The sequence below is a fragment of the Neopelma chrysocephalum genome, unplaced genomic scaffold (assembly GCF_003984885.1).
Source record: "Neopelma chrysocephalum unplaced genomic scaffold, ASM398488v2 Primary Assembly neopelma1_94, whole genome shotgun sequence".
Classification (NCBI taxonomy): domain Eukaryota; kingdom Metazoa; phylum Chordata; class Aves; order Passeriformes; family Pipridae; genus Neopelma; species Neopelma chrysocephalum.
This window is the reverse complement of record NW_020897756.1, coordinates 1,018,575-1,046,293: the sequence shown is the minus strand read 5'-3', so window position 1 is coordinate 1,046,293 and position 27,719 is coordinate 1,018,575. Positions and strand designations below refer to the sequence as shown.

The following is a 27,719-nucleotide window of genomic DNA, read 5'->3' as shown; positions in this document are numbered from 1 at the left end:
CAGCACAGCAGAAACAAGTTTACTTGCTTCCCACCTAGGAATGTGCCCTACTTCCATAGGGCCTAGACAGGGATATCTATCAGCCACCCCAGATCTGGTTTTATCTCTCAAACTGATGAATGCCCCAGCAAATAAGTCCACTTTACGTTCAAAGTAAGACTATTGGAAGAAATCAGTGCCTGAGAAGTAATTTTTATTCCAGCCACCACTGGGAAAAAGGAGAATTCATGATAGATGAAGGGCAGAAACATTTAGACAGAGAACTCCCTGAAGATTCACTCAAAGTGTTTGTTTTAGTCTTGGAAAAACGTTATTGAAAATAGCTCTACTTTAACCAAACTTCTTTTCCTTCTGTGCAAAACTATACATATTCAAATGAATTTTTGGAACAATCGATCTTTATTCATCACACAAGGGTCAGAGAAACTTGCTCTCTTTGAAAATAATAATTCAGTAGAAGTCTCACGATTATTTGATTTTCTATAATGCCATTTAAATGACCTACAAATGTGCACACTCTAATAAAGCTTTTTTTTTGCTCCTATCCAAGCAGACAGACTTTCTGGAGTCTTAGTAACCAGCTCGGATTATTCACTTGAGTAATTTGGATGGGAGAAAGGAGGAACAGAAAGATTAGTGTGGAGGGGCCTGCATCTGACACCTTTACCAAGCTGCTTAAAAGAGAGAAGTTAAAAGAAGGATCACAGCAGAGTCAGGAAACACTATAAAATGATAAACTATAAAAAGTCACACACCAGCAGCTCACCCATATAATGCAAGTACTTCTAGCATCTGCCTTATCCCTGTATCCTCAGCATGCCTTCTTCCTACTGCTAGCAAAGACCCAAAGACCAATTCCAACAAAATGAGAGCCAATTATTCAGTCTGCCATCATTTTCAAAGCCGGCAACTGCACAGAAAATACTCTCAAGTTTTTAATCGATTGAACTTTTAGAAGGACAAAAGGTAGTAAAGCTATAAAGCATCAATATTAGATTGCTAATAAATGCTATCCAAATGGATGTTCAAAGAAACCAAAGACATTGAATGTTCCAGGTACTGGCAGACAACAAGCCGTTCACAAGATAAATGACACCTTCACAGACAGAATACAATAAATTAGAGACTCTGGTCATTGTAAAGCAGAACGTGTTTACTGTTATTGATAAGCAATAAATCACCTGCCCTCTAACAGTTCCTCCCTATAAATAACTTCCAGTGAAAGAAACAGATGGTTCCAGTATGCAGCCATTCTTCAGCACAGCCCTGAGCAGGGAGAAGGAATGTGCTGTGCTGGTGAGGCCCATTTTTAACTGCAGTTGTCCTGGAGTGGTGTCGGGGGGAGCAGTGGGGCAAGGAGAGAGACATAACACTGAGCACCTGAGCTCCAGCTGCCACTGCTGCTGGTCCAGGCCAGTGGGAATCGTCACTGCACATCCCTGCTTTGGGCTCCAGCCCACAGGATCCATCCTGGCTGGATCCTTCCTGCCTGGGCCACACCTCACATGCCAGGCAGACTCGGATCTGCAGGCAGTCAGGCTGATCTACCCCCTGAGTCAAAAATACAGCATGATCCTAATGCTTTGACATCCTAACGCCTTGCTCTGATAGAATTCAGCTTTCTACAAACACTTTCAATCTCTTGCTATCACACCAATACCTAATTTGTGTAACTAGAAGGAAAAGGACTCACATTCAAGGTGTCACCACAAACAAACAGCCTGTTGTCCAACTGAACAAGCTGAAGACACACACTTTCCTTCCTTGTAAGGAAACAAAACCAGAGACCACAACAGCAAGTGGTCTGCAGATGCTTTTGAAACAAAGAGGTCTCATTTCAAAACTAATCAATTTTAAGGAGCACATTCCCTGGAGAAGCCAGGTGCTGACAGTAAGTTGTGGCCCAAGCACTTTGGAAGCAACAGGCCAGACTACTGGTTACTGGAAGGAGATCTGTAGCTGGGGCAAGAGCTGGGTTTGATCCCACAACTCCTGCAACTCAGCAAAGCCCCTTCTCTGCCAGGCAGATGGTGAGGTGGAGATCGGTGTACGTGGAGACTCACACTGTGCATCCCTGACAAAAGTGGCAGCTGGTCAGCACTTACATTCTTCCCCCCAATTAGAGGCAATTAACACCTCCTGCTAATCCTTCCTTTGCCCTGGAAAAATTTCAGAAGTCACAGTTATATTGTTTGCAGGACAGTCTTCCCCAGCAGTAGAGAAACAGATGACACTGAGCACTGAAAAGTGATGAAGTCTTTTGGAACCCAGGGAAATCACAGCAATCTTTCCTGTCCAAAGAAATTCCCATCAGCAGCCAAAGAGACACTGCTCAAAAGGAGCTAAAATGATGGGCTGGTGCAGGGAATGGCACTCACAGCATGGGAGCACGAGAGCTGGCACACAGGTTCACTCCCAGCAGAATGCAGCGTGGTGAAGCTGTGAGCAAAGGCCATGGCAGCAGCCACCTTCCACAGAAATCTGAGACACTGGCTGGGTCTGCTCCTTCCACTTCTGCAAACCTTGACACTCTCAAGGGCATATGTTAATTTTATTTTTGTAAGGAAACCAGTTCTGCTCCAAAGTCCTTTCTGCTGTGAAGGCAGATCCTCTTCATTAAGCCCAGGAGTGAGGAAAGACCCGAATCACAGCTGTTGATAATTGTAGGAAAGGGAAAAGTCTGACTCACCAAGACCTCGCAGATGCAAGCAAATCAAGGTCTTCCCAAAGGAAGCAGCATGTTTCTTAGGAAAGAGACATAAAGCTCGTTTCTGAATGTCAGCTTCCTCCCCAGCGCTGCAGCAGCAGGGTGGAGACTGCCAGTGCAGACAACAACTGCTGCTGGTGGCAGCTCTCCATCAAGATCCTGCAGGGGAATGGCACTGCCTTCCCTCCACAGCCCAGCTCACACCTGCTGCTCTTCCAGGGAAGCACCAAGAGCAAGAGCAGCTCAGACACTGTAAAAGTGACTGTACCAACCCAGCTCTTGACAGGCTGCCTCACACAGGCCAGGAATGGCTGGCAGATACACAGGTGCTGGAAGCAAAAAAGGCCTTGGAGCAAATGGCTTCAACTCTATGTGTAAAACCTATGGAAAGATCTGATGTCCTGCAGTATCCTTGCTCCAGTCTCTGTTAAAAAAGTTCATGTCCTATTTGACTTCACATCCAAAACATGCCCCCAGGATACTTGACTAGAAAAGACTCACTGATACATAAAAAATTATGACTTAGAGTTACAGTAAAACCTAAGGTTAATACAGGTATTAAAAACGCAGCAGTTGCATCATGGTGGCAAAATCTGAGACTGACTGGGGCTCTCCTGCCACTGATTTTTACCAGTGAAACCACAGTCATGAAATAAAACTGAAAAGGTTTCAGTGTTATCACAGCCCCCAAAAGCCAGCAGTTGCTGGCACCTGCTAATTTGTTAACAAAACAGGCCTTCAGTAAAAGGATTAGTGTTGTAATACAAAACAGTGGTGACTGGCTGATCCACAAATGTGTGCTACCATAGGTTTGGCAAGACTGAAGGCCTTTCAAGCAGGGCCAGAATAAAAAACAAGTGATCCCAGTTTAGCCACAAGTGATATTAGAACCCTGACCTGCTCAGAGCAGTTAAAAGGCTTTTAAAATAAGAATAAGTAAAGGTTTGTTGTGTCTAAGGGCAGGAAACACTGCACAACTAATTTTCCCTTATGTTACAGTACTACTGAAAGATTAAAGTGAAAAAATGTAGGACATTGTCTAAACAAATCTTCTAGCATTATTAAGTCTGTGCAACAGCATGTGACTAATGTTCACTGGCAAAATTAAATTCAACTACAAAAATTCTGAAATCTGATTATGGCAATTAGGAATTCTCCATACAATGCAGCCTGCCCATTAACGGCCTACCCCTGCAGCAGTCTCCTGTTAAGAGTTTGTTATATTTTCCCTAAAAGCAAGCATTTTTGCCCATAATTACTATTTCCCCCTACCCCACGTTAAATAAATCATAATGTTGTTGAAAACATTGTTTGCAATCAAGCAGGGCTTAAATCTTTAGAGAGCCTTGTTCAAGCGTGAGTGGGGATAAACATTAACAGCATCAGGCATTGACTAATCAGTTAATAACAACTTCTACCTCAGAAATTCAAGGCTGGAAATACTCTGGGTTAATGCCATCTCCGACCACAACCAGGACACAGCCAGAGCATCACGTTTGGGAGGAATGGAGTTCACCACCTCTGCAGTGGATGGGGTTGACTCTCTAACCCTCATCCAACGTGACATTGCCATTGTGATATAAATAGTGTCTTATTTGCCTGCTTCAGAGGAACAATGTTAGCCAAGAAAAGGTCAAATGGTTTTACCACAGGGCAAAAGAGAAAAAAAATCTTTTGTAATTTAATATTGCCCCCCCCTTTTTTTTTTTTGGGGGGGGGGGACAGGAGACTCCAGGTGCTACTCATGTAGGAGGGAGAGGAATATAGAAGAGAAGGCATATTTATCTAGTCTCCAGTAGCACAAAGCAACAATATTTCAATCATTTCTTAAGGCCCAGAGGAACTAGTATTTACCCAGCATCTCACTGATCTCATCTCTACTTGGAAACCTGCAAACTCTAAAAAAAAAAGGCTGCTCAAACCTGCCTGTTTTGACAATGCAGAAGTAAGTTACAGCTGCAGGTCTAGGACAGATGTACTGGATACACCCAGTGAATGCATTTTTTTTTTGTTATTCCACAATGCTCATTGCATTGATGATTTCAATTAATAAATCATTAATAAACATTATTTTACCCACAGCTAGCTAGCAAAGTGATCAATTTTGGTGCAAATGGTAAAAAATACATGATTTTAAGTGTTTAAATACATTACACAACGTGAGCTTGCTGCTACAAACCCTGAGATAAGGGTTATATGAACACCCACATTATTTATCAAGGCTGCTTTCAAGTAATTTTCTTATCCTACAGAAAATAAAGTAGCTCTGTTCCAAAATTTACATGCAAGGCAGGTTGGTATATTCATGTGCAACTGAACTAGAGAAACACATACAGCTGGGAAGTGAGATTTCTACAAATTATTACAGGAAGGTGACCCAAAGGCCGATTTATTGCTCACTTTTATTGCTTCCAGCACACTGCTAATCTGTGCACGTGGCAATACTGCAGCACTAATGGAAATCAGTAAGCAGGGTCACGTGTGTCAAACAACTGCTTTGCATGCTCTAAAAATATTTGTAGGTCCCGTTTGCTGGAGTGGCACCGACCTTTCCTCGTGTTATCCGTGCTCCCTGTGCTCCCTGGGTGTACCCACAGCTCCCAGGGAGCACGGTGGAACACATGGAATACACTGCTAAACTTGTTATCAACTGAGTTAGAAAGTAAAATAATTACAGCAAGTTTCCCCTTGGGCAACAAAAGACTTCTGAGATACTCCAAACCAGCCCACCTTTCCTGGGAAATGCCTCACACTGAAAATCAATTATTTATCATTAGATTAGGGTGCAGCATGCAAGGTGAATGAGATACATGAAGTATCTGACTCAACTTGAACCGTGTGTTTGGCCCAGACACTGAGACACACGGGCAGCTTGAGGGTTATATTTGCAAAACATCTTCATGCAGTGACTTTAAGCTTTTGGGCTGAACACAGGAGGTCCCCTCAGCCATCCTCTGCAGCCTGAGTGAGACAACAGGAAAAGCAGCAGCACAGACAACAAAATACACATAACAGCAGTAAGTCTCCTACAACGTGCACAAAGATGATGAAAAGCTCCAGTGATTATTCTGGCCCTGAAGAGAAGCATCTCCTCGAGTCGTGACTGGCAGAGGGAGTTTGCTTTGCACGCTCTGTGAAGGTGGAGTGAATATCACCAGCTCCTGACAGCGTGACAACCTGAGCCACAGGCAGCACGAGGAGGCAGCACAAGGGCACCCAGAGCAACAAGTGCCTGCAGTGAAGGATCACTGGGTGAAAATGCAGCAGGGAAGAGCGTTCAGCTGAGCCCGCTGCTGCTGGCACTGGGGACTCAAACCAGAGATTTTCCACCCCCACCAAAAAAAAAAAAAAAAATTAAATCAAATTTATGAATAATGGCTCTTTCTTTGGACTTCTGAAAAGTTCAGGAAAATTCTGAGCGTGTGAATCGTAGGCAGGGAGACTGAAAATTAAGGATTTGAAAGAGTAATTAAAGATGAGCTTGATGTTTATCTATTAAAACAAAGCCCAGTGCCACAGCTTGAGAAAAACAAGGGAGTTCAATGGTTCTAACACTGTTCTTTGTCAGGGATTACACACTGTGGATTTGCATTTTCCAAATACCATCTGGATTTTTTTTTTATTATTATTTTAAATGCATAATGGGGAAGTAAAGCAAGACAGCTTGTACCATCACGTCCTCAGGCGTTTTTGTTTGTTTTGTTTGCTTTTAAACAAGGAAAGTATACAGACAGTGACTGGTTATGATTACTGAGAAATACCTAAAGAAAACGAGTTTTTCAAAATGCCCCATCCAAATGCATTAGACATTAGAATCTCCTCAAGTTTCCATTAGTCTGTCAAAACAAGAAATAATCTTATAGCAGCTCTGACTAAAATTCTTAAAGGATTGTCACGCTGATTGAATTTCAAAGTATAGACTTACAAATTCGTAGTCTCCATCCTGTGGTACTTTCCAATCAGATGAATTTTTTGTCTGGCCAGACACATTCTTCCCGAAGCTATTGATTTGATTCTCCTTCTCCTTCTGCTCAAAATATTCAAGGAATGATGGTTTGGCTGGCTGCATGGTTTCATCCCTCCCTGGAAATATTAAACATAACAATAAAAGAGTTGTTTTGAAAAATATAGTTTTGGTTATACAGCCCTACATCACGCCCAAAAGTGATTTAATTTTTTTTAGCACACACTAAATCACACAGTACTGCTAAAGTACTTGCTAAAATACTATTTTTCAGCAGCTTTTCAGTCATAAAACTGACTGTGCAGTGGGAAAACTGGAGAAGGGAAGCTTAAAGCCCAGCACACAAGAGATTACAATGCTGGAGGCCTTGGCCTCTAGACCTGCAATCCATCACCACAGCACATTGCCAGGTAACTCGACCTCATGCACTGAATGTTGAACTGAACTGCTGCCCACGAGACAGGCTGGGGTAGTTCATCCCAGCCAGGTTCCATGCACTGCAAAAATAATCCAAGTTCAAAAGCTAAACAGTGCTGTTTTACAAGCAGAAACTCACCTTTATATTTGTGAACAGAACAGGACAAAAATGAGGCTTTCCAAGACCACAAATACCTTATAAATACCACATAACTTGCCTTGGGTAGAAGTAGTCAAGTTCTACATTGTTTGTGTAGAAAGGCTTAATTAGCTGACAAAAGTTCTTTTTTTCTTTTCTTTTTATAAATAGTAAGTTTTCAAGTTTGCTGCTCTAGTTTTCTTTTCATATATTTAATTCTTTGGAGTCCACTTTCCTAGTGGATTACTCAAGTAAGCCAGGTATATAGATTATATACCTGTATTTAAGAAACTTGGGGTAATAAGAAACAAGTTAAGAGTACAAAGAGAGACAGAGGAGTCAAAATAACCCTGTAAACATAAATACTTCGATTTTTAAAAGCAGGTCTCATGAGCCTCCCAAGCACCATTCTCAAAGAGCTCGCCCATACTGATGGGAGAAGAAAGGATGCAGCCAAGAGCACATGGCTTTAGCACAACTGACATTGTTCTCATTTGCCTAAATTATCCTTTAGAACAAGCAGGAGTTAAAATGGAGAATGCTGCTGATCCATTAAGAGCTAATAAAACTACATTCTCACAGGGTGCACAGGTAGGTTGGGTAGTTGGTGGGATTGGGGATATGAGCACTTTATCCTTCTTCCTTTAGCCCTTACACCATCCAATACCCTGCTCATGTGATTCAAGAACCACTGCATACAAATAATTCTAGAAATCCATTCAGCAAACAGGTTTCCATCACTGCAGGGTCACGAGTTCCCAGGGCAAAGCAGCTCCCCAGGGCTGTGTGGAGAAAGCAGAGGTGGCTCCCCACAGGAGGCTGTGGGGTGGTGGCAGCACAACGGGGAAGGAAGTGATGAAACATGAGAGGATGGAAATACTGATTTCTAGCATAGACAGCAAAAAAAAACCCCGACACAGGAAGAAAACATGACATTTAACTTCACAGCAAGTCAAGATCAAAAGGTTTTCAGTATCTCCAAAGGAAGATTTCTTCACTAGTGCAACCAGTCCAGCTTGAGATGTTGCACAGACTCCTCTCACTTAAACTGGCCAGTCCTGTGACTTACAGCACTGCCAACATCTCGTGAAGAGTCCCAATCCAAAGGAACAAGCTGTCTTGCACAGCAAACGTGCTGTAACAGGGCTGCAACACAAGGCCATGAGAGCTGCAAACACAGCTAAAGGCTGCTCACAGCTTAATGCCACTGCACTGCTCTTGGTGATAAAATGCTTCACCAGAACCTGTGAGCATCATGGAAGCAAGCACTGAAAGCCAGTAAATGGTTTTGTTCTGGTAAGACAAGGTTCTCTAGGCATTGCAATAGGTTACTCATACTTGAAACATATGTTTTAGGTGATGCAGAAACCATCATTTTCAGAAAGCAGGATCAGGACTAGAGTTAACAGAAAATAGCATCAGAATAGCCTAATTCTGGACTGTGGAAATAAGTTCACTGCTGAATGCCATACTCTTGAAATAAATATAATCTGTCAGGCAGGCAATCAAACAAATTTTAGAGCTTCAGACAGACACACAGGGGATGTTCTGTGATAGGTTGGTGGGGTCTGTGTAATGCTCTCTCCTACAGGAGTCTGTACAGAAGGCAGGCTGTCACAAGGCAGTCCTCTCTAAGGATACTCAGCAGTGCTTTCCTCTTGAAAAAATATTAGCTGCTCTGGAAACCCATTAAGATTTAATCCCTGAACATTATTCTTGCACATAAAATTGCCATCCAGTGATCCAGAAGTTCCCTTGCAGATTCTGTCTGATCCTCAGACAAGCAGATTAATTCCCTGGTCAGCTACGAGATACTTTAGGAAATTATTTGTCTATAGACACATTAAATACAGAACAAATTTCTGCAAAGTATGAGAAATCCTGGCAGGATATTTGGGTTGTGATACTGAGAGAAGTGTGATTCTAAACGACCTGAAATGTCATGATGCATTTTGAAAAAGCCCTGCACAGCTCTGCCTCTCCAGGGTCAGCTAAAAGCTCAAGCATGAACTGAAGTGCTGATACTTTTGCACCACGACAAGTGGAGCAAAGACAAATTATTCCACCCCTGGCAGCAGTTCCCCTTTTCTAAAAAACAAACCCAAAAAACCTCATTGCAGAGAATTAGATCAAGAAGGACACCTTCAGACCAGCAGCGTGAAGGTCAGGCAGGGAACACGCCTGCGAAGTGGAGAACAGATTTGCTGTTGGGAATAATTACTGTAATACAATCACAATCCAATTACTGCTGAGTGATAAAACATTTATTTAGAATGAAGCAAACACACCCCTTGTACTCTGCTGCAGCTCAGCCTGTCTGAAGCAGGAGGTGAGTTATTACGGACAATCTCAGCAATGTTTAACACCAACTAATTTTGTAGAAATACAGGAATTCATAACTACCCAGGCTAATCTATACACAGCTCACTGACAGCCAGTCTGGGTCTTGGTAATTCTCACTTCCTAGGGGGAAAAAATGAAAATCTAAATCATGACTGTACTCTCTGCTTTGAAAACTATTGTTTGCAGCACAGGAGGCTTTGAAAGCAAATGTTTCACTCTAGTGATATTGGCTTATTCAGTTCTTTCTTTTTATTTTCTTAAAGACTGTTCACTCAAAAGAGAGCTTAATTCAGAGTGTCAGTTCAAACAATCGTGCTCGTTTCCCCACATTTTGTGTTTTAACAAGAACTGCAATATTTGCAATAAATGCAATATTTGCATTTGGCCTCGCTGAACTTCTTGAGATTTGCACAGTCCCACCTCACCAGCCTGTCAAGGACCCTCTGCATGGCATCCCTCCCCTCCAGAGTGTCAACTGCACCACTCAACTTGGTGCTGTCAGTGATAAATGGAATAGGGAAAATTACGTACCTACAGAAGCTTTTCTTGCTGCCCTTGATGTCTCTGGCCACACTTATCTCTCTCAGGGTTTTAGCTTTCCTAACCTGATCCCTGTCTGCTCAGACAATCTCTCTATTTCTCCCAGGCTACCTGTCATTGCTTCTACCCTCTGCAGGCTTCCTTTTTGTGTTTGAGTTTGTCCAGGAGTGTCTTGTTCACCCACACAGCCATTTCTGCCTGACTTCCTTTTTGTTGGGATGCACTGCTCCTGAGCTTGGAAGACGTGGTCCTTGGATATTAACCAGCTTTCTGGGGCCCCCTTTCCCTCCAGGACTTTATCCCATGGAACACTACCAACCTGATCCCTGAAGAGGCCAAACTCTGCCCTCCTGAAGTGTGAGGCAATGAGTTTGCTGTGTGACCTCCTCGCTCTCCCCAAGGAGAGGATGAGAGGAACGGTGTGAACTGCAGCAAGGGCAACAGGGGAGAAAGTTTCACAACAGGGATGGTTGTGCAACAGAGGGGGGTTGGAGGGACTGTGCAAGGCCTTGAGCAACCAGAGCTGACACTGCACTTGCCCCAGCCATCACACTGGTGATGTATGAATCAGATTGATGATCTCCAGAGGTCCTGCCCAAACCAGCGCCTCTGCGACTCATGCTCCGCACACCCACTAACCCTGCAGTCACCTTAGGCCTTGCAAACACAAACAACATTTAGCCACCAATTTCAGAACGTTTTGTCACCAATTTGAGTACATTTCTATGCATCAACATGTAACACTGCGCCTTTACTTAGTGACGCTTTGTTTTCTTGTTTTAAGTGATATAAAATAGAGACTGCTAACTGACAAAAAATGGGAAAGGAAAGATAATATAAAAGGAGAAATAGCTGGAATAGAAATACAGATCTAAGATATCTGAAATTGTAGTTGCTGCTCTGATCTCAGTAGGGGTGCATACGCAGAAACGTTCCCGGAGACAGAAAGACATTACACCAAATCAATTATCATCCCAGCACGACTGAAACTCTTTTTGTCAATCTTAGCACTTAACAGCAGTGTCATCTTTCCAAAGATGATCTGCTATTAATTCAACACAAGAGTCACACCGCTATATCTTTAAAATTTTGGTAACAGGCAGCTGAAGACAAAAATCGATCACTGCTATTTGCAGAAGCAGATGCTGCTGAAAGATGACACCACACCAAACGAGCCTGTGCCAAAAAGCATTTAACTTCCTAATTTTATAGGGTTAGACTAAAATATGAACATTTGACAGAAAGTGAGATCACAACTGTGGCAGAGAAGAGCCTTTTATGAGAAGGTCACCCTGCGGTGACAAGAAAAGCTTCACTGTGCATCTATTTTGGAATCTAAAGAGTTGCTTATAAGGATGAGCCACGAGAGCTCCCTGGAGCCATTAAAGGCCTATCATTTAGATATGCAGTCATCTTTTAGGAGCTATATTAATTACACAAATGGAACACCACAGCTCTGTTGGGGCTGGTCCAGCTGACTGCAGGATTGCAGGTTCAGGGTAGCTGTGCAGAGCCACAGGCACTGGGAGGGCCTCTGAGAGCTCAGCCCGTCCTGTGAAGAACAAAGCCCTCCATGGAAAACTCACAAGTGCTGCCTGGTATAAAGTCATGTTTAGAAAGTATAAAAACATCAGTATTGTTGTGACAACAGCAAAAGGTGTGAAACTAGTGGGTCCAAAGAATGCCATAAGTTGTGCACAACAAATAAAGATCCTGATTTTTGAAGGAATACCACGCTAGGCTTATTCTGATTTCACTAACAGTGTTACCCTTCAGCACTGGAAAGCAAAGCCCAACTGCTTGTGGTACTGTGCAAGCTGAGACAGTCCTTACCCAAAGCACAAATAGCCCAGACAAGCCCAAAGACAACTGGCAGGTACAGGCAGGGCTCTGCAAGGAGCCAGTGAGGCAACAGCAGAAAAGTCAGGACTGGATCCTCTCCTCTGCCAGGCTACAGCAAGGGCAACTGGTAAGGAAAAACCTGAACAACAGTCTGCTCCTTTCCAAAAAATGTGACCTTTCTGAATAGTTGAGGGAATGGAAGAGGTCAGTTTTAGTGGCTGACTGCAGCATATAGACCTCCTCACATCAAGCAAAAGATGACAAAGGTGTGGAGAGCCTCCAAGCCATTTGCCTTTCCATATGATGCTGCAGAGAAGGCACAACGATAAAGAAGAAACAGCCCAGTCAATCAAACCAGCAAGAGATTTGCTTTTTATTCCCAGCAGTAAAGAATATCCATGAAACCAGATCATTCACTATCATCTAGTCCCAGAAATCAAAGGACTCATTTCGTTGATTTTGTCAAATTAGCCCTCACAATTGAAAATTTTCAGAAGCTTATGAGCTTCAAAGGATGCCTTCAGAAAGAAAGTGGGATTTGCAAAGTCCTTCTATCTCTCTGAACAGGCTTGCTGAGTAATGAAACTAAAATTCCTGCTTTTCTCTAAAATTATTCTTCTCTACTCAAACTTGACATCAGAAGAATCCTTGTTTTATTATTCGTTCCTCTCGAAAGGGATTGCTATGATCTACCTAGGGTGAATATTCTAGAGTCACAAAGCTTGCCATGAGAGAGTAAGATAACCTCAGGAACATATTTTGTGTGCTCTTTAGTCAGTTCATACAGTTAATACTTAAATACCTATTCTTGAAGCCACAATGATAAGATTTCCTCCCTATATCACAAAAACTCCCAGCTGGATTTATAGCTAGGAACAGTCGGGAGATCATGCTACAAATTAATTTACAAAGATAATGTGAATCAATAACAATGAAGTGAGCAATTACTACATTAGCAATACCAAAATAAACCGTGATTTGTCAAAGATTTCAGAGCAATCTTTAGAAAGACAACTGGCCTCAGCTCTGGAGAATATTTGTGTGGATGACAACGTGGCGTCAGGAGCAACAAACCCAAAAAGTTTTAAGTTGACTCGTGCTCAGGAAGTTGCACCCTGTGAGCAGGAGCTCAAAGCAGCTCTGCAGAGATGAGGGAAGAGCACTCTGAAGGAAGCAGAGCCATCACTGCCTTTATTCACTCACACTGACAGAAAGGATCCCCTGGGACAAGCGGCACTGTCTTCTGCTATTGTATACCAGATTATATAGTCCCTTTCACAGAGGGATCAAGATCTATTGTGGAGCAATTGGTTTGCTTTGTCCTCGCTGTTGACAGCCCTGCTGCTCTCCCCGAGTTATAAACCCTCTCATTTCCACTCGGAAGTTCATGGGTAGCCGGTGGATATTCACTTGCTTTTAAGTAAAGCTCAGCTTTTCAGCATTCAAACCACCATCTCCTACACCGTTCACCTTCCCTCCTTGCCTTAAATTTATTTTTTTTTCAAATATCCAGTGTCATCTTTCATTTTAGTGGTCTAAATAAGCACAGATCTTCCACTGACTTCTCATATAACAGCCTTAGTCCCCAGCAGTCTCAGTAAGTTGCTGCCTGCTTTAGATTCAATTATGTAACTAAGACTGAAAATACATATTTAGGAGGCACAAAACAGTGCCTGATGATTATGTGCAAGCAACACTTCATCAATATTAAATTTCAAATGGAATTGTGCGTTATTTGTTTTGGGCTATTTCTTAGAGATCACAGATGAACTTTAGCAGCTGGGCAGCATAATTTGTACAGCATGAACAGGACTGAGTCATTTTGAGCAGCAGAGCAGAGAGATGTCAAATTATTCAACCAGAGCAAAAAGTGCTCCATCATTAATAAGTTCACCCCGTGGCAAGAGAAGCTGAGATTTCCTCACATTAAAAGCAGACCACGTAACACTTCCTATCTCTTGAAGCTTATGAGGACAAGTCTCCCCATAATTATGGCTTATCTCAAACTAAATCAAATCAGAACATTCCTGACAGGTTCTGCTATTAAGAAGAAACTCCTAAACGACCATAAAAATCAACATTAGGTATCCTAAATCTCTTAACAAATAAGATATGAAAGTCATTAAGGAGAAGAGTGCCAACACTCATCCAAAGCTGTAGCACATAGTTGAGAACCCTTTCAGGAAAAGGGGAGGAAATCCTCACAGCAATGAAAGCTGTTTAAGACCAGGTTACCTCCTCTTGGATCTCTTTTACATAAAAACTCAGACACAATTATAAATACATAGCAGCTTTCCTCCTCCATCCCAAATGCTCAGTGGACACCTTATGTCTTTCACCTCATTAGCTTGATTTGTTAGTTCAGTCCAGCAACTCACAGGCAGTGAGATGTGAAGGTGCATCAATAAAGAAGTGAACATTTCATATTCTGCAGCATCTGCCTCAGGTTCTGATGAATTCTAATGTGAAACAACCCCAGGAACGGGGGTGCAGGTCCAGTACCTGTGGGTAACAGCTCAGGCTCCCCAGATGGTACAGAACCAAGTGAGCACTTCCTAACTCCCTTTCTATTCATAATCCAGAAACTCATTTGCTTATCTAGAGAGAACAGAAAACAACATTGCAATGAACATTTCTTTTCCCCTGAAGCTTGAAAATCCGCCGGTAAAAACAAATTTGATTTCAAACTCCTGCAATGAAGGAATTTCAGATTTTACAGTTTTCCTTATTCCTGCTCAGGAGGTAAGCTTTCTCCAGGATTTATTTTGATCCAGTAGGGAGTCAGTTTATTCTTAGAAGAGACAGGTAGGTTATAGTTTTCCTGTATGTGCAAATGCATGGGACAGAGATGTACTTACTAAGTGATTTACTACTGCTCTGTCTCTTGGTTGATTCTCCTGAAGCACACTGCCTCCTGTATGCTGTTCAGGACTCTGGGACTCACATTTCCCACTTCCCATCTTCTCTAAGACAATGTTTCTGTCCAGAAAAAGAAAAAAATATCCCCCCACTTTCTATCTATGCCCCACCATCACAAATACAGGAGTGCTCAATAATAAAGTGTTAGAAACAGCAAAAATAGCTGTTAAACACATACATCCTTTCTCCAATGTGTCTCTGAAAATATAAAAATTAAACTTTGTCTCAGTGTTAAAGCTCTGTCAATTATGCAGGCCAACCAAAGGTGGACAAGCATCCCACTGAGCCCTCGGACTTTAATTCTCTTCATGCTTCAGTCCAAGCCACTATTACGATTACTAGGGCCAGTAGCCTCCCAGTGTTCAAACAAAAAACCAACAGCATAAACAACTCCCCCCACTGCTCAAAATGCTGTCTGCATGTCCCCACAGCTTGATACTCTGGAACAAACCCTGCAAGCCACTGTTTATGTCAAGTTTGCCAGCAAGGCTGCTGTTAAAAGTCAAAAAAGTAACACAGCTGCAAGACTGATCTGTGAAGATGTGTATTCTCCACACCTCAAGAGTGGCATTATGATGATTCTCACAGTTCAAGAACAATTTAATCAGTGTAGGAGTTTCTATAAGCAGCATGTTATTTAAATGCAGAATGCTGAGAGTGCTTTATGGTCCAATCATCCCTAAATGGACCAATTTACTTTAAACACAGAACTGTACCACTGGACATTAATAACATTAAGTAGTGGGAAGCTGCTGCAAAGAGCTATTGCCTACAGAGAAAAATCAGAGGCAAAACACAGCCAGTGTCTTTGACGTACACATGATGTAAATCCTGACCAGACGTGGAGCCGTTCCCTGCAGGACCTGCATCAGAGACTTGGACAACATGCAACTGCACTTTTCTGGACAACTAATGAGATCACAGCATCTACAGCTACCTCAGCTACACACCAGGAATACTTTATTCAATTACAATATTAATGCCATTGCATAAACCTTCTGCCGCCCATACTCACTGTGCTGCTCACGTTACAGCTTTTACAGTCATTGCTTTACATGAAAAATCTCAGTTTAATTTGTGGGGAAAAACTGTTTCCTGAGTCTTGGCAGAAACGTTTCTCTGGCTTAGGTTTAAGTGTCACCCACTGGCTGCCTCACAAAGCCACCAAGACTAACAAGCTTACTCTGAATCATTTTTCTAATAGCAAATTGCTAACTTTGCATCTTAGCTCATTTAATTTGCTAATGAAACCCGATTTCCCCTCAAAAGGGGAAATACTTTCTTAAAAGGACACAACCAGGCTTAGCAGTGTGGGCATGGTAAAAACAGAACAAAACCCAAACCTGCCAAACTGTGTTACAAGAATGAAGCCTAGAAATTTTTAAACATTCACAAACTATTATCTGCACATTATATTATCAAGGTAAAGGCAACAGTGCTATGAAAGCTTCTGGTCCACCTCTGCACCAGATGCTGCACTGAACGTGGGCCACGTTAACAGAACCCCCACACTCACAATCCTTCTACCATCTCCAGATCCTTCATTTATCTTCCCCCCAAAACCAGACAGCCCAACTCACACCACTGTTGGCAGCTCTACATTCTCCAATGTCGTTTTATTTGATGCTTAAACAAGCAAGAGGCACTTTAATACAGCAAATAGGACAGACTATAGTACTAGATCCTACTTTGCTTGGATCTGATCATATTGCAGTGTCCAAGGAAGGCAACATGTTTATCTGCTTTATTATAAAATCACGTTCTACTCTTTAAATTGAAAAGACAAACTCATGCAAACTTTCCTCTACCTAAAGACCTACAGGATATAAAGCAGAAAAAGCATTAAGAGCACAAAATGCTGCACTGTTTACTAGTATTATATATTCTCTCACAGAAAAATTTTAAAAAGATGATTCCAGACATATTAACAGTTACTCCAGCTCTCCAGCACGATGGAAATCCTGTTATTACAAATCATTGCTCGTTCTACAGCTCTTCAGCTACGTTGAAAGTTTTCCTGGAATAGTTTAACTGCAATCCATAAGTAATCTGCTCGCCATCGATTTGGAACTAAAATGTGTCGCGGCACAATTTAGTATCTGCGGTTTCAGGCAATCACTTGAGTGCTTTCAAAGCGAGTAACAGAATGTCACTGTGACATTTTTAATGCTGCCTGAGTATTTATATTGAGTGCCCAGAATAAAGCCAAGCAAATGAAAAGAATTTAGGCAAACACAATCATGGCTCAATTGACTGCAAACCAAAACTTCCCCTACCACATAAAGTACAGGAGTTTAGGAATGCTTTTCCTCTGAGCCTTAGAAGTCACAAATCGATTTATGCAAGAATCACTTTGAAGTCTACTAGTTTGCACTTTCAAGGCTATTGGGAGGTGTTTGCTAGAGATTTCTAAAACAATCCTATCTGTAAACCACTGAAATACGATGCTCTAAACACTTTTTACGGTAACCAAACAAAAAACTAGTCAAGATACAGATTTATGTTTTTTTAATTAGAAGGAAGGGCTAGAACACAAGCTCAGAAACCTGCAGTTAAACAGCCCAAGACACCTAGGGAAGCTAAATTCTCCTACTAATGCCATCAATCAGAAGTTTTTTATTGACTTAAAATAGGCTCCATTGTGAGTCATAACACAAGCTGCCAAAAAAAATACAGATGTCTTTAAAAATATGCATCAATAAAGCTTCTTCAAACTCAGGGGTTTCCAAACAGGGTTATTACATTTATGTTTAAGATTACAAAGAGAACTTGCTCCAGAGGGTTCTGCAGCAGGTTGATGAGCTTTACAGCTAAATCCATTTAACTGAATGTTATGAGTATGGAAATGGAAAGCTGAAAAATGGAGCTATAGGCAATTCTCACAAAGGGCAAGCTGCTCAGAGACACTGCCTAGCAGCACATCCCAGAAACAAAGTGAGCTGCTCTGTGCAGCAGCCAGCATTTCAGAGTTATACTACCCAGGAAGGAGGAGAATGAGGTGTTAAGGATCATTTTCATTAACATTAGATTTCCTGGAATCAAGCTACAAGTTATTAAGATGCAGCAGAACCTGGAGCAGAGAGTGCTGAGGGCAGCTGGGGTTTATCAGACATTGCTCTGAGAAGCCCATGGACGTGGAAGTGGTCCCTGTGTCAGCCACCACCTGCACCCAGGACCTGCAAACGCCTCCTCCAGCTGCCCCAGCACCTATGCCACACACCCAGCCCTGAACATGTCACACAGCAGCAGCTGAAGAACAGAGCGTTTTTAAGAAGCCTGAAGTCCAAGGAGGGTTTAAAATAAAAACTCGAGTTTCGGAGATCTTGAGGTGTGGAGCTTGTTGTGGAGCTCCCTCTTGAGGTTAGAGACGATCCTGAAGTAAAGGAATTGCTACATCCTCATAACTGATTCTGCTCAGAATGAGAGCATGTCCTTGCAAGAGATACTATCAAAGGCATCTCCTCAAACCTCTGTACTCCACAGACAGCGTTAGGTGCTTTTGAGTTACAAGCGCTGCAGTCTTAGGAAGACAGTGAGGAGATAAATACGTGTCAAACACAGGGAGATAAACTCAGAGACACTTTATTTATACAGTGTTGGCAGCCAGTGCAGGAGCACCAGACAGCAAAACCTCCGAGACCGTGAGCCATGAAACGGAACAATACCCACTGATGATGAGAAAAATAACAGTGCTGGCTGTTTGTAAAGAAACTGCAGCTTCACCAGGTTTATTTAATACTGTTCAAATGTCCCTTTCTTGGGATGACAGTTTAGCTACTCTAAGCATCCATCCATCCATCTCCCTGCTAGACTGACCTTGTTCCACAGCACCTGAGAGCATCAGCCTGTTGCCTTTGTTGCCACAAGCTGCCACATGGGCTGACACCTCTGGGGTTTAATGTGATGAATCAGTGTTTGCTCGAGCCTGGAAAACTCTTTAAAGGGATTCTGCTGAAATTTCACTCTTGAACCCAGTATCTTTCCACAAGCTTCAGAGGGTCCCCCCAGGGAAGAAGCTTTCAACACAGAAATTCCTGAGGAAAGGATTTCCCCGAACTCCTGTTTTGAGAATTTTTTCCTCTATCACTAGAGCTAAAGGTTCAAAATCAGATTGCCAAGGAAGTCTTTGGGAGCAGTGCAAGAGATAAAAAATCAAGCCTTGCCTGTGATGGTCATATTTTAGTACTGCTGAGCCCCCACTCAGCATTTTCCTCAGTCCTTGAGCAAACAAACATTCCTGCTGGCCAGCTGAGTCATCCCTGACTACCTCTGCCTCAGGACTGTGAGGCTAATGAACCTGTGGGAATGGATTTCTATGAGAATCCATAATTCAGAAAAGATTCCTTTTCTTCTAGTCATACTTTTCCAGGAAGGCTCTCCCTGCCATTTTTCTTTAATCAAAGAAACATTTTCAACTCTTTTCCAGCTCAAGCTGTAAGGTCTTCCATAGACTATCAGTCACATAATTTTAAATCTTACATCCTAAGACAAGGTTTGTAGCTTTGTTAAGCTTTCCTATTTTAGGGCAGAACTTGAAATGTCTCAAACAGCAACACACAGCTCATTCAGTTGTCCTCAGTGATCAGAGTAACACTAAAGAAACACACCACCCTAGAGAGGTGTCAGCTCCTCCCACTGCATGTCCTGCTGTGCTGGAAACCTGAAAGATATTTGTCATTTCATAAATCTTCGTTGGATGTATCAGTCCTGACACAGACTTGCTGCTTTCAGATGCCAGGTTACAGCCAGATCATCTTCTAAAGCAGCACAAGTTTTTTGATTAACCCTCTGCTAGAGTCTCCCTTTTCTATATTCTGTGAGAAATACAAAACAAGCAAGAAAGAACTGACCAAAAAAAATTACCACCTAGAATCAGATCTTATTCAGGCAGCACAGAAACTTCTGGAAATTGTGCACAGCTCATCAGCTACAGCAAGTGCAAGACTAAAAAGAATGAAACTTGGATCCTGAAAGGCTTCTCTACTGCCAGAGGGCATTGACCTAAAAGTTTTACCTTCCTACAACCAAAAGACACAAGCTACCAAAAACATCAAAGCAGGGTGGCAATATATATAACAGCCCACGTGAAGTCTTAAGGAATACTCTAGAAGTCAGAGATGTTCTCTTACTTTTCATGGTGCCCTCCTCCTCTTCCTCTTCTGTGTTTATGACCATCGTACCCAGCTGGGACTCCAAGGTGCCATCGTGTTCTATCATGGTGTTGGCTCCGTCACTCAGGGTGTTCACAGCTCTTATGGTTCCAGTTTCATCTCCACTTGCCCTCACCATGGTGCCTGAATCGGTTTCATCTTCCTCCTGCACAAAGATGCCATAAATACATATTTTACTGATGGTGGTGAAGTCCCACGAGGAATGTCTGTCTCCAAGGACACTGGCAAGGCTCACTAATTCAGAGGTTTTTACACACACACACACACACACAGAAGCCACATTTGTTTTATGCACTTAGTTCTCTCCCTGTCATCTCCAAACAGGTAATGAAAAGTCTTCATACTTTTCTGCCAGCATGATAAATAAGAAAACAGATAAAATAACAGTGCAAGTTATATCTCATTTTCTCATTTCTGACCTGGTGATGTGTCTGTAAGAGTAGATTACAACACTTGTTCAGTCATTAGTGTTCCTATTCATGCTGCCAGTTCTAAGAGCTGACCTCAAACCACTATCTCAAGTGCTACAGTTCACTGAGGAGTCATTATTTAATGACAGCAACAGGTCTAAGTCTGCAGTGTTTGTGGCACATGGAAAGAAAACCCTCATCCCACTTTTTTTTCCCCTATCTCTAGCATTTAGGTAGTTTTACTTGCTGTAAATTTCAGAAGCACTGAAGAAAAATGAGCTGCATTTGCAAATCTTTGAAAAGGATTCAAATAAATTACCAAAGTTTAGTAATTTTTTTCGCTGAAAATTATTTTTTATCTTTCCATTTGTTAACAGGCACTAATACTAAAGAAGTTGGAATTACTGCTGTCAAGGCTTAAGAGACTGACTTTGTAGGAAAACACAAGCTCTTCAAATAAATTCTGGTGGAACAACTTCCTGGTAGAGATTTACCTTAGCCAGAGGTAGCCAGAGGTGGTGTGTGCTTCACTAAGTATATATTGTGTGTAGGATTTAACAAAGAATAAGGTAAGAATTTCCACAATCCATTTAGTTTCTTGGAAATGTGGACCAGCTATCCAACTGCAGCAACACAAGTAACTTTCTAGGTTTACAGTAGAGTTTTCAGGCATCTCACCTTAGATGAGATGCTCAATTTAGTGTTTTTCTAAGGATGAAGTTCACATTCTTGATGTGTGACCATGGCCTTACTGATGTGTATCAGCATAAGAGGGAAAACACGGGCATTGCACATCAAGCTGCAATACTCCACCTCACTGTCCTGGAAAGGAAGAAGCAAACCCCTCCACGTTCTGGTGTTCCCAGCATTTTATCTGCTGTGTCAACAATGTCTACAAAATTTACTTCCCAACCTCAAAAACCAGTAGCAAGAGAGGAGAAAACTACACAAGGTGCTAATGGGGGAAAAGCAGTTTTATGTGGAGATGAGTGGGTGAGAGGAAGCAATAAATTTGTTCGCTACACCTCATTTAACAAAGGACCACAGCAGATGTTTCCACAGAGCTTGGGAAGTGCTTGGGAATGTTCTTCTGCTCGCAGACATGGAGCAGACAAGCTTTGGGAAAACACACAGACCGACAGAGACGACTCAACTCTGCTACACAGACACCATCTCTCAGCACTGTGACCCCAGATCAGTCAGAAATGCAGAAGAGAGAGTGGGGACAATACTCAGGGCAGGGACAAGACTTGTAGAGTCGACATCATGGCAACATGACCCATAAAGTTACATCCCACACTGAATAAATATGCAGCCCTAGACTGGAAAACCAGATGAAGAATGTGTTCAGCACAGACACTGTGGACCATGCTGTTCAAGTCTAACCCCTGAACAGGGCTGGCATACAATGCCTGGTGTTGCCCATTTCATTTACTCAGGCTGAAGCAGGCAGAGGCTCAAAAAACAGCTTTCAACATGCTTTCCAAATTCACATGCTGCAACCACTGAAACAAGGAGCTGATCTGCAATTCACAGCAATCCCCTGAACACTTCCCATGCCCTCACCTCAGGCTTCGGTCGGTTGCTCTTGTGTAGAAGAAAGTTTCTATAAGGGAGGTTCTAAAGCACAACAATAGTAAAACAACACAACATACTTATATCATAGTGCATCACAGATGATATCATCATTTTATACTAGCAGAGCAGTCTAAGACCTGAATCCACAATGAAAAATTCTCACTACTGCATAAATAATATAATCCAACTGGGAAAATGTATCAAGTCTTCTGCATACAGTTCTTTGTAGCCCTACTCAATCACAGGTCTATAAGGTGGACAGTAAGCCACACATGCTGCCTATCCCACCCAAATATAGATTGAGCAGGGACCAAGCATCAGGTTAAACAGTCACAAAGCAGAAACTCCAGAACTAAGTCAAATCCACTGGCAATTGGACAAAATATTGCAAAACCAAAAAACCAGAGCAGCTAAGCCTTATGAAAGTAGCAAGAGTTTGGACTTTGTACACTGTTACTATTAAATACTCACTGAATTTTCTTCATCCTCTTGATCCAGCTCACGCTGCTGAGCCTCCTGACGTTTCAGCTTGATGTCCATCGCTTCGTTAATCAGGTACCGCAGAATTGAGACTCCTTTGGCACTTTTAACAAATGGATGCTGAGAAGTATTTTAAAAACAAATAAGCACTGCATCCAAACCAAGGCGTAACAGTGAAAGGCTATTACTGTGGCCTGCTTCAAATTAAATTAAGGTTTAACTCAAAACACGACTGAAATGACAATCCAGTACTTCTGTTTGGCACAGGAAGGAGACATCCCACCCTCCAAACGAGATCATGCTGCAAGGGCACTGCTGCTGTGAGACCTTGGGCTCATTCCCCCCTCCACAACTCTGCTCACTTCTTTCCTTAGCAGCTTAGCTGTCAAGAACCAGTTACACAGACCATTTCCATGCCTAGACCATTCTGAGCAACCACTTTCATTTAGCCTCCCCTGTTTAGTGTTTTAAGAGGCAGTTTCTTGGCAGTGCTGGTGAGAATTTGAAAGTAAAACAAAACCAACATCAAACTCCAAAAGCCAAAACAACAAAAACAACCCAGAGAAGACAAAGGAAGTTGAAGTTAGACTGGTTCTCAGAGAAGAAGTGAAAAGCTGAAGTTGAGTGTGAGATTTTTAAAATTGAGATATTAAAATGTAAAATCCGTAGTGAACAGGAGCAGCAAGAAAGGAAACCAAACATCCCAACAGCCACACAGCACTGCCTACCCTAGGCAAGGCTTCTCTAGAGCTTATTATGTTCTTGTAAGAAAAGGCAGACCTGCAGTAGTTGTGTTGCAGTGGCACGTTGCTCCGGGCTCTTCACAAGACACTGTTTCACAAAGTCAGTAAAATTGTCTGACCAGAGCTCTGGTTTCCTGAACGTTGGAGGTGGGTTGGTAGGAATCATGAAAATTGCCTGAAAGCAGAGGAATATTCCAGATTTCCAAACAAAGCTTAAAACATTCCAACAGCACAATATAAATACACCCAAACATACACTGGCACTAAAGGGCATTGTCAAGTTTGCTGCTTCTGAAGAGTGTGTGCCAATATACACATAAATCTGCTCAGAGGGATCAAGTAGCAAGAAAACAGACTTTTCTCACTAGGTGCTTACATCTGGCTGAGCCATTATGTGCCCCAAAAGGTGTGAATATGCTAACTTCAAATCTTCAAAAATTGTGCTTGCATTAAAAAAAAAAATCCACTTTGGATAATGCAGCTGAAAATACGTTTCTTCACACCCAACACCGAGCTTCAGCTCTGTCTTAACAGAAGAGGATTGTGATTTTTTTTTCTTGCCATGCAGATTCTTCTTGACAAAGACCTGTTTTTCATTTAATCAACACTACAAAAAACTGGCAGAAAACAAACAACTTGCACTAAATTAAAAGCAAATGGCATGCTGGTACGTTACTCAGCCAGCTGCAACAGCAAACCCTTCCCATATAGCAAAACATTTTAAGAGGCCACAGTCCTTACCCTCATGGGATGAATATCTGCATATGGTGGCTTGCCTTCAGCCATTTCTATTGCAGTGATTCCCAGAGACCAGATGTCTGCCACACAATTATACCCAATTTCCTGAATCACTTCTGGAGCCATCCAAAATGGGGTCCCTATAACTGTGTTCCGCTTTGCCATGGTGTCCTGAGAAGAAGAGAAGGATAAAGAGCCAGACAGTGGCAACTGTATTAGCCACAAACACTCATTAGTGAATTATCACCCTAATTATCTTGCATGCAGGCACATTATTAGGCTCAGCAGGACTGGGATATGGAGGGCTGCAAAGAGGAATTGAAATGTCCTCACAGAAGTTAAAAATATCCCGAAGGAAACAGCAAATGCTATTGCAAGCCATTACTTAGGTATAACAGCTTCCACAGAGGAAGCTCTGCTCTAGTCTGTCACTAGTTTACAATCTCATTATGCTGATGTGAAGTGCTAAACAATAGCTACAAACAGTTTCTCAGTCTCCACAAGCCCATCACACTCACACACAGATTAAAAACACAAACTGAAATGCACACAAACGTCTTGGTTTTACTCACTGTAAGTTGTCCTGCCACTCCAAAGTCTGCAAGTTTAGCATGTCCCTCTGTGTTTAGCAATATATTTCCAGCTTTGATGTCCCTGTGTATTTTCCTCATAAAATGCAGGTACTCAAGTCCTTTCAGTGTCGACTGCACTATTGTAGCAATTTCCTCCTCTGTGAGCTAAAGAAGAGAAGAGTTACTGCCAACCTGGCAGTGCTGAGACACAGCACTGTTGTGGTTTGGTCTGTATGTTACTGAGATTCACTAATTGCCACTTAATTGCCTGCACTAAAGGATGCCACACTAATGGGGAATTAGTTTGTGACTTAGAGCATTGTGTAGCAAATTAGATTATAATCAGCATACACATACAACGTACCACATTCCACATACCATAACCCTTTCCCAACTTGTAATTCCTATCCTGCAATAACCAAAGTAGGGCGAAGTGGAGTCTTACTTGGAACCAGTCTGGCTTTTCAGGAAAGCCAACACACCCAAATCTGCTCCTCTGATTAAATTATCCAGATAACCAAAACTCAGTCAATGGAATCACCCTTTCCAATTTCAGAGGAACAAAGGACCTGCACCTCAAGTTATGGCAAATGGTTGTCAGGCATTGAACACTGTAAGAATTTCCTTGAGCTGCTGGACACCCATACTTCCCATCCATACATTCATTGGAGAGAGGACGTACAGTTTTGTTCCGTAACCGAATAATGTCAGACACAGATCCAGCGCCGCAGTATTCCATCACTATCCACAGGTCCGTGTTCTTAAAATAGCTGCCATAATATTTCACCACATGAGGACTACGAAACGTGAAAGAAAGAAGAAAACAAAGGGTCAAATACCAGTAATCAGCATCACTGAATAAGCACAATACACTGCAGAAGCCCCTAAGGATGTTTTAGAAACTCAGCGCTGAAATGCCACTGAAACCCTGATCAAAAGTGTTCCAAACCACCCTGAACCCACACAGGGCTACCACAGTCCTGCCAAGCCTGTTCCCACTGCTCATATGACCTGCCAGTAAGTCACTTCAGGGAGCTAAACTGTCAGACAACAAATCCTGCGGAAATGAGGAGTGATTAGCCTTCAGTCTGGTTTAACCCCCTGGCCAGGGTTACAACAGGGTCAGTGCTGGGGCAAGCAGGAGGGCAGGACAAGGGAATGGGAAACAAGCCACAGCAGTCCCTGGTAAAGCTGCTGCAGAGCATTTGCCACCAAATGGAAACATTAAATAAAGTCCACAATTTGTTGGAGAACAGCTATCATGTTCATTAAAAGGAACATTCCCCCATTGCTACCTGCACCTATTTGTTTCTACAGTTTAGCCCAGGATATATTTTAGGATCCCAGTACAACTGCCTCTCTGTGAGCTATTTGGCTGCACAAAAAAACAAACAACCTAGTAAAGTACATTGGTCTGAAAAACCATCTGTTCTCTGGAAAAGGTAAAGCTGAAAATAACAGAAAGAATGTCCCTGATTTTATGGGAATGGAGCTAAGGAACAAAGGTGTGTTTAATCTATTCTCTGCTGAACGTTTTCTAATGAAAAACCAAAAACTAGCAGGTCAGTCACACTGCAGTGTCCCATTATGCTTGCACAGAAAATGTGATGCTCCAGTGATTCACTCCCTCTGCTGTTCACAACTGTAAGGTCTCATTTTAGGCCTTAAGATATTAATATCTAATTTAAGAGACACCTAGTAATGCTTTCTAAGTTACACAGTAAAATTTTTCACAAGAAATTTCTATTCAAGTTACATTTTGCTGTTTGCCCCCAGTCACCTGCATTTAAACACAGGGAGAGTGGAGTGCAGTCAGAGTAAGTGACTGGGACCACAGTTTTATACTGCTCATGTAATTTATTTTAAATGGCTTTCCATGCCTCAAGTCCTTCAAAGTAGTGTTTCTTAAGGGTAGATTCATAACACCAGAAGAAATGAGTGTATTTTAAACCTTCAGCCTTGGGCACATTTTGAGAGGGTCTTCCCTGTCCACAAGCTCTTCCTTAGCTAAGTCACTGCAGCATCTTTTCCCATAAAAACATGCAAAGACAGCCCAGAGAGCCAACCATCAGCCCATCAGCAGAGCTGCCAGCAAGTTATTCTGGGGATGCTCAGATCAGCTGGTCCTGCACTGGAGCCTGCACAGGCAGAAAACAGCTGGGAAGGACAGTCCTGCCACCCGAGCAGGTGACGGCACGAAGGTCGCGCACATGCAAGAGCAGTCATGCGTTAGTGGCTCTCATCCACGTGCCCCTTAAAAACAAAACCAAAAAAAACCCCTTCTTCTAAGAGTTTTCTACATCTTGTTTAGAAGCCATTTCCCCCTGTGGATGCAGGAGCTGCTGTTTAGCACACAATCAAGTTACCACTGCTCGACAAGCGACGGCGCACGGGCAGAACCGCAGCAACCGCTCACACGCTCGGCTCCGGGCTGGCAGCAAGTGCAGGGTTATTCCACTTAGTGCTCTCTTGTTGCAAGCTGAATTTTTGTTGTCTTACCTTTGCACTACCCATATGGTCAGTTAACATGATTCAGCTGACATGAGGTAACTTGATTGTTCAAGTCTGGCCTTTTAAAAAACATTTAAGGCAACATCACAGCTTTTATTTGATGAAGTGCCAGGTCACAGCGACACTCTTCCTTGCATCCCCATGATGGGTTTTGCAGCACACACTTACCTGTCACATTGCTGCATTATGGATATTTCCTTTATAATCTCTTGCAGGTCAGATTCCACAGGAACTTGTTTAATTGCAACAACTTGACCTGTTTCTTTATGAATGGCTTTGAACACACTGCCATAGGACCTAGGAAACAAAATACAAAACAAACACTGAAATGCACTAACATTTTAAAAATGCCAATACTATGGCTTTGCTTTTTGCAAGTGTAACCATCAGGGAAAACACATCCTTCTGTTAAAAATATTTTGTATTTTAATGTAAATAATCACTCAGCTAGGTTCTAAACACTGTAAAACAAATAAGTCACAGCACACTGAGATGGTGAGAAAAGAGCCAACCATCATGGCATTGACCATAGCTTTGGAATGGCCTTTTGCACAAATCAAACAAATAAAATTCTCTCTTTCCAGCATACAGTACAATCTGAGCACCAGTAAGAACTACAGCCCTGGTCAGATATTATCATTCTTA

The 27,719-nt window shown here is 42.3% G+C and overlaps 1 protein-coding gene across 1 annotated transcript in view; it reads right to left on the bottom strand.

Annotated features, from left to right (window-relative positions):
- STK4 (serine/threonine kinase 4) overlaps nt 1-27,719 on the bottom strand; it is a 46,306-nt gene that overhangs the window by 15,472 nt on the left and 3,115 nt on the right. Inside the window, exons 3-10 of the mRNA XM_027693824.1 lie at nt 27,243-27,371; nt 25,246-25,360; nt 24,564-24,728; nt 23,995-24,162; nt 23,291-23,428; nt 22,502-22,630; nt 20,001-20,187; nt 6,633-6,790 (exon numbers count right to left, since the gene is read on the bottom strand). Coding sequence (XP_027549625.1) covers nt 6,633-6,790; nt 20,001-20,187; nt 22,502-22,630; nt 23,291-23,428; nt 23,995-24,162; nt 24,564-24,728; nt 25,246-25,360; nt 27,243-27,371 — 1,189 coding nt within the window. The remainder of the gene's footprint in view (nt 1-6,632; nt 6,791-20,000; nt 20,188-22,501; nt 22,631-23,290; nt 23,429-23,994; nt 24,163-24,563; nt 24,729-25,245; nt 25,361-27,242; nt 27,372-27,719) is intronic.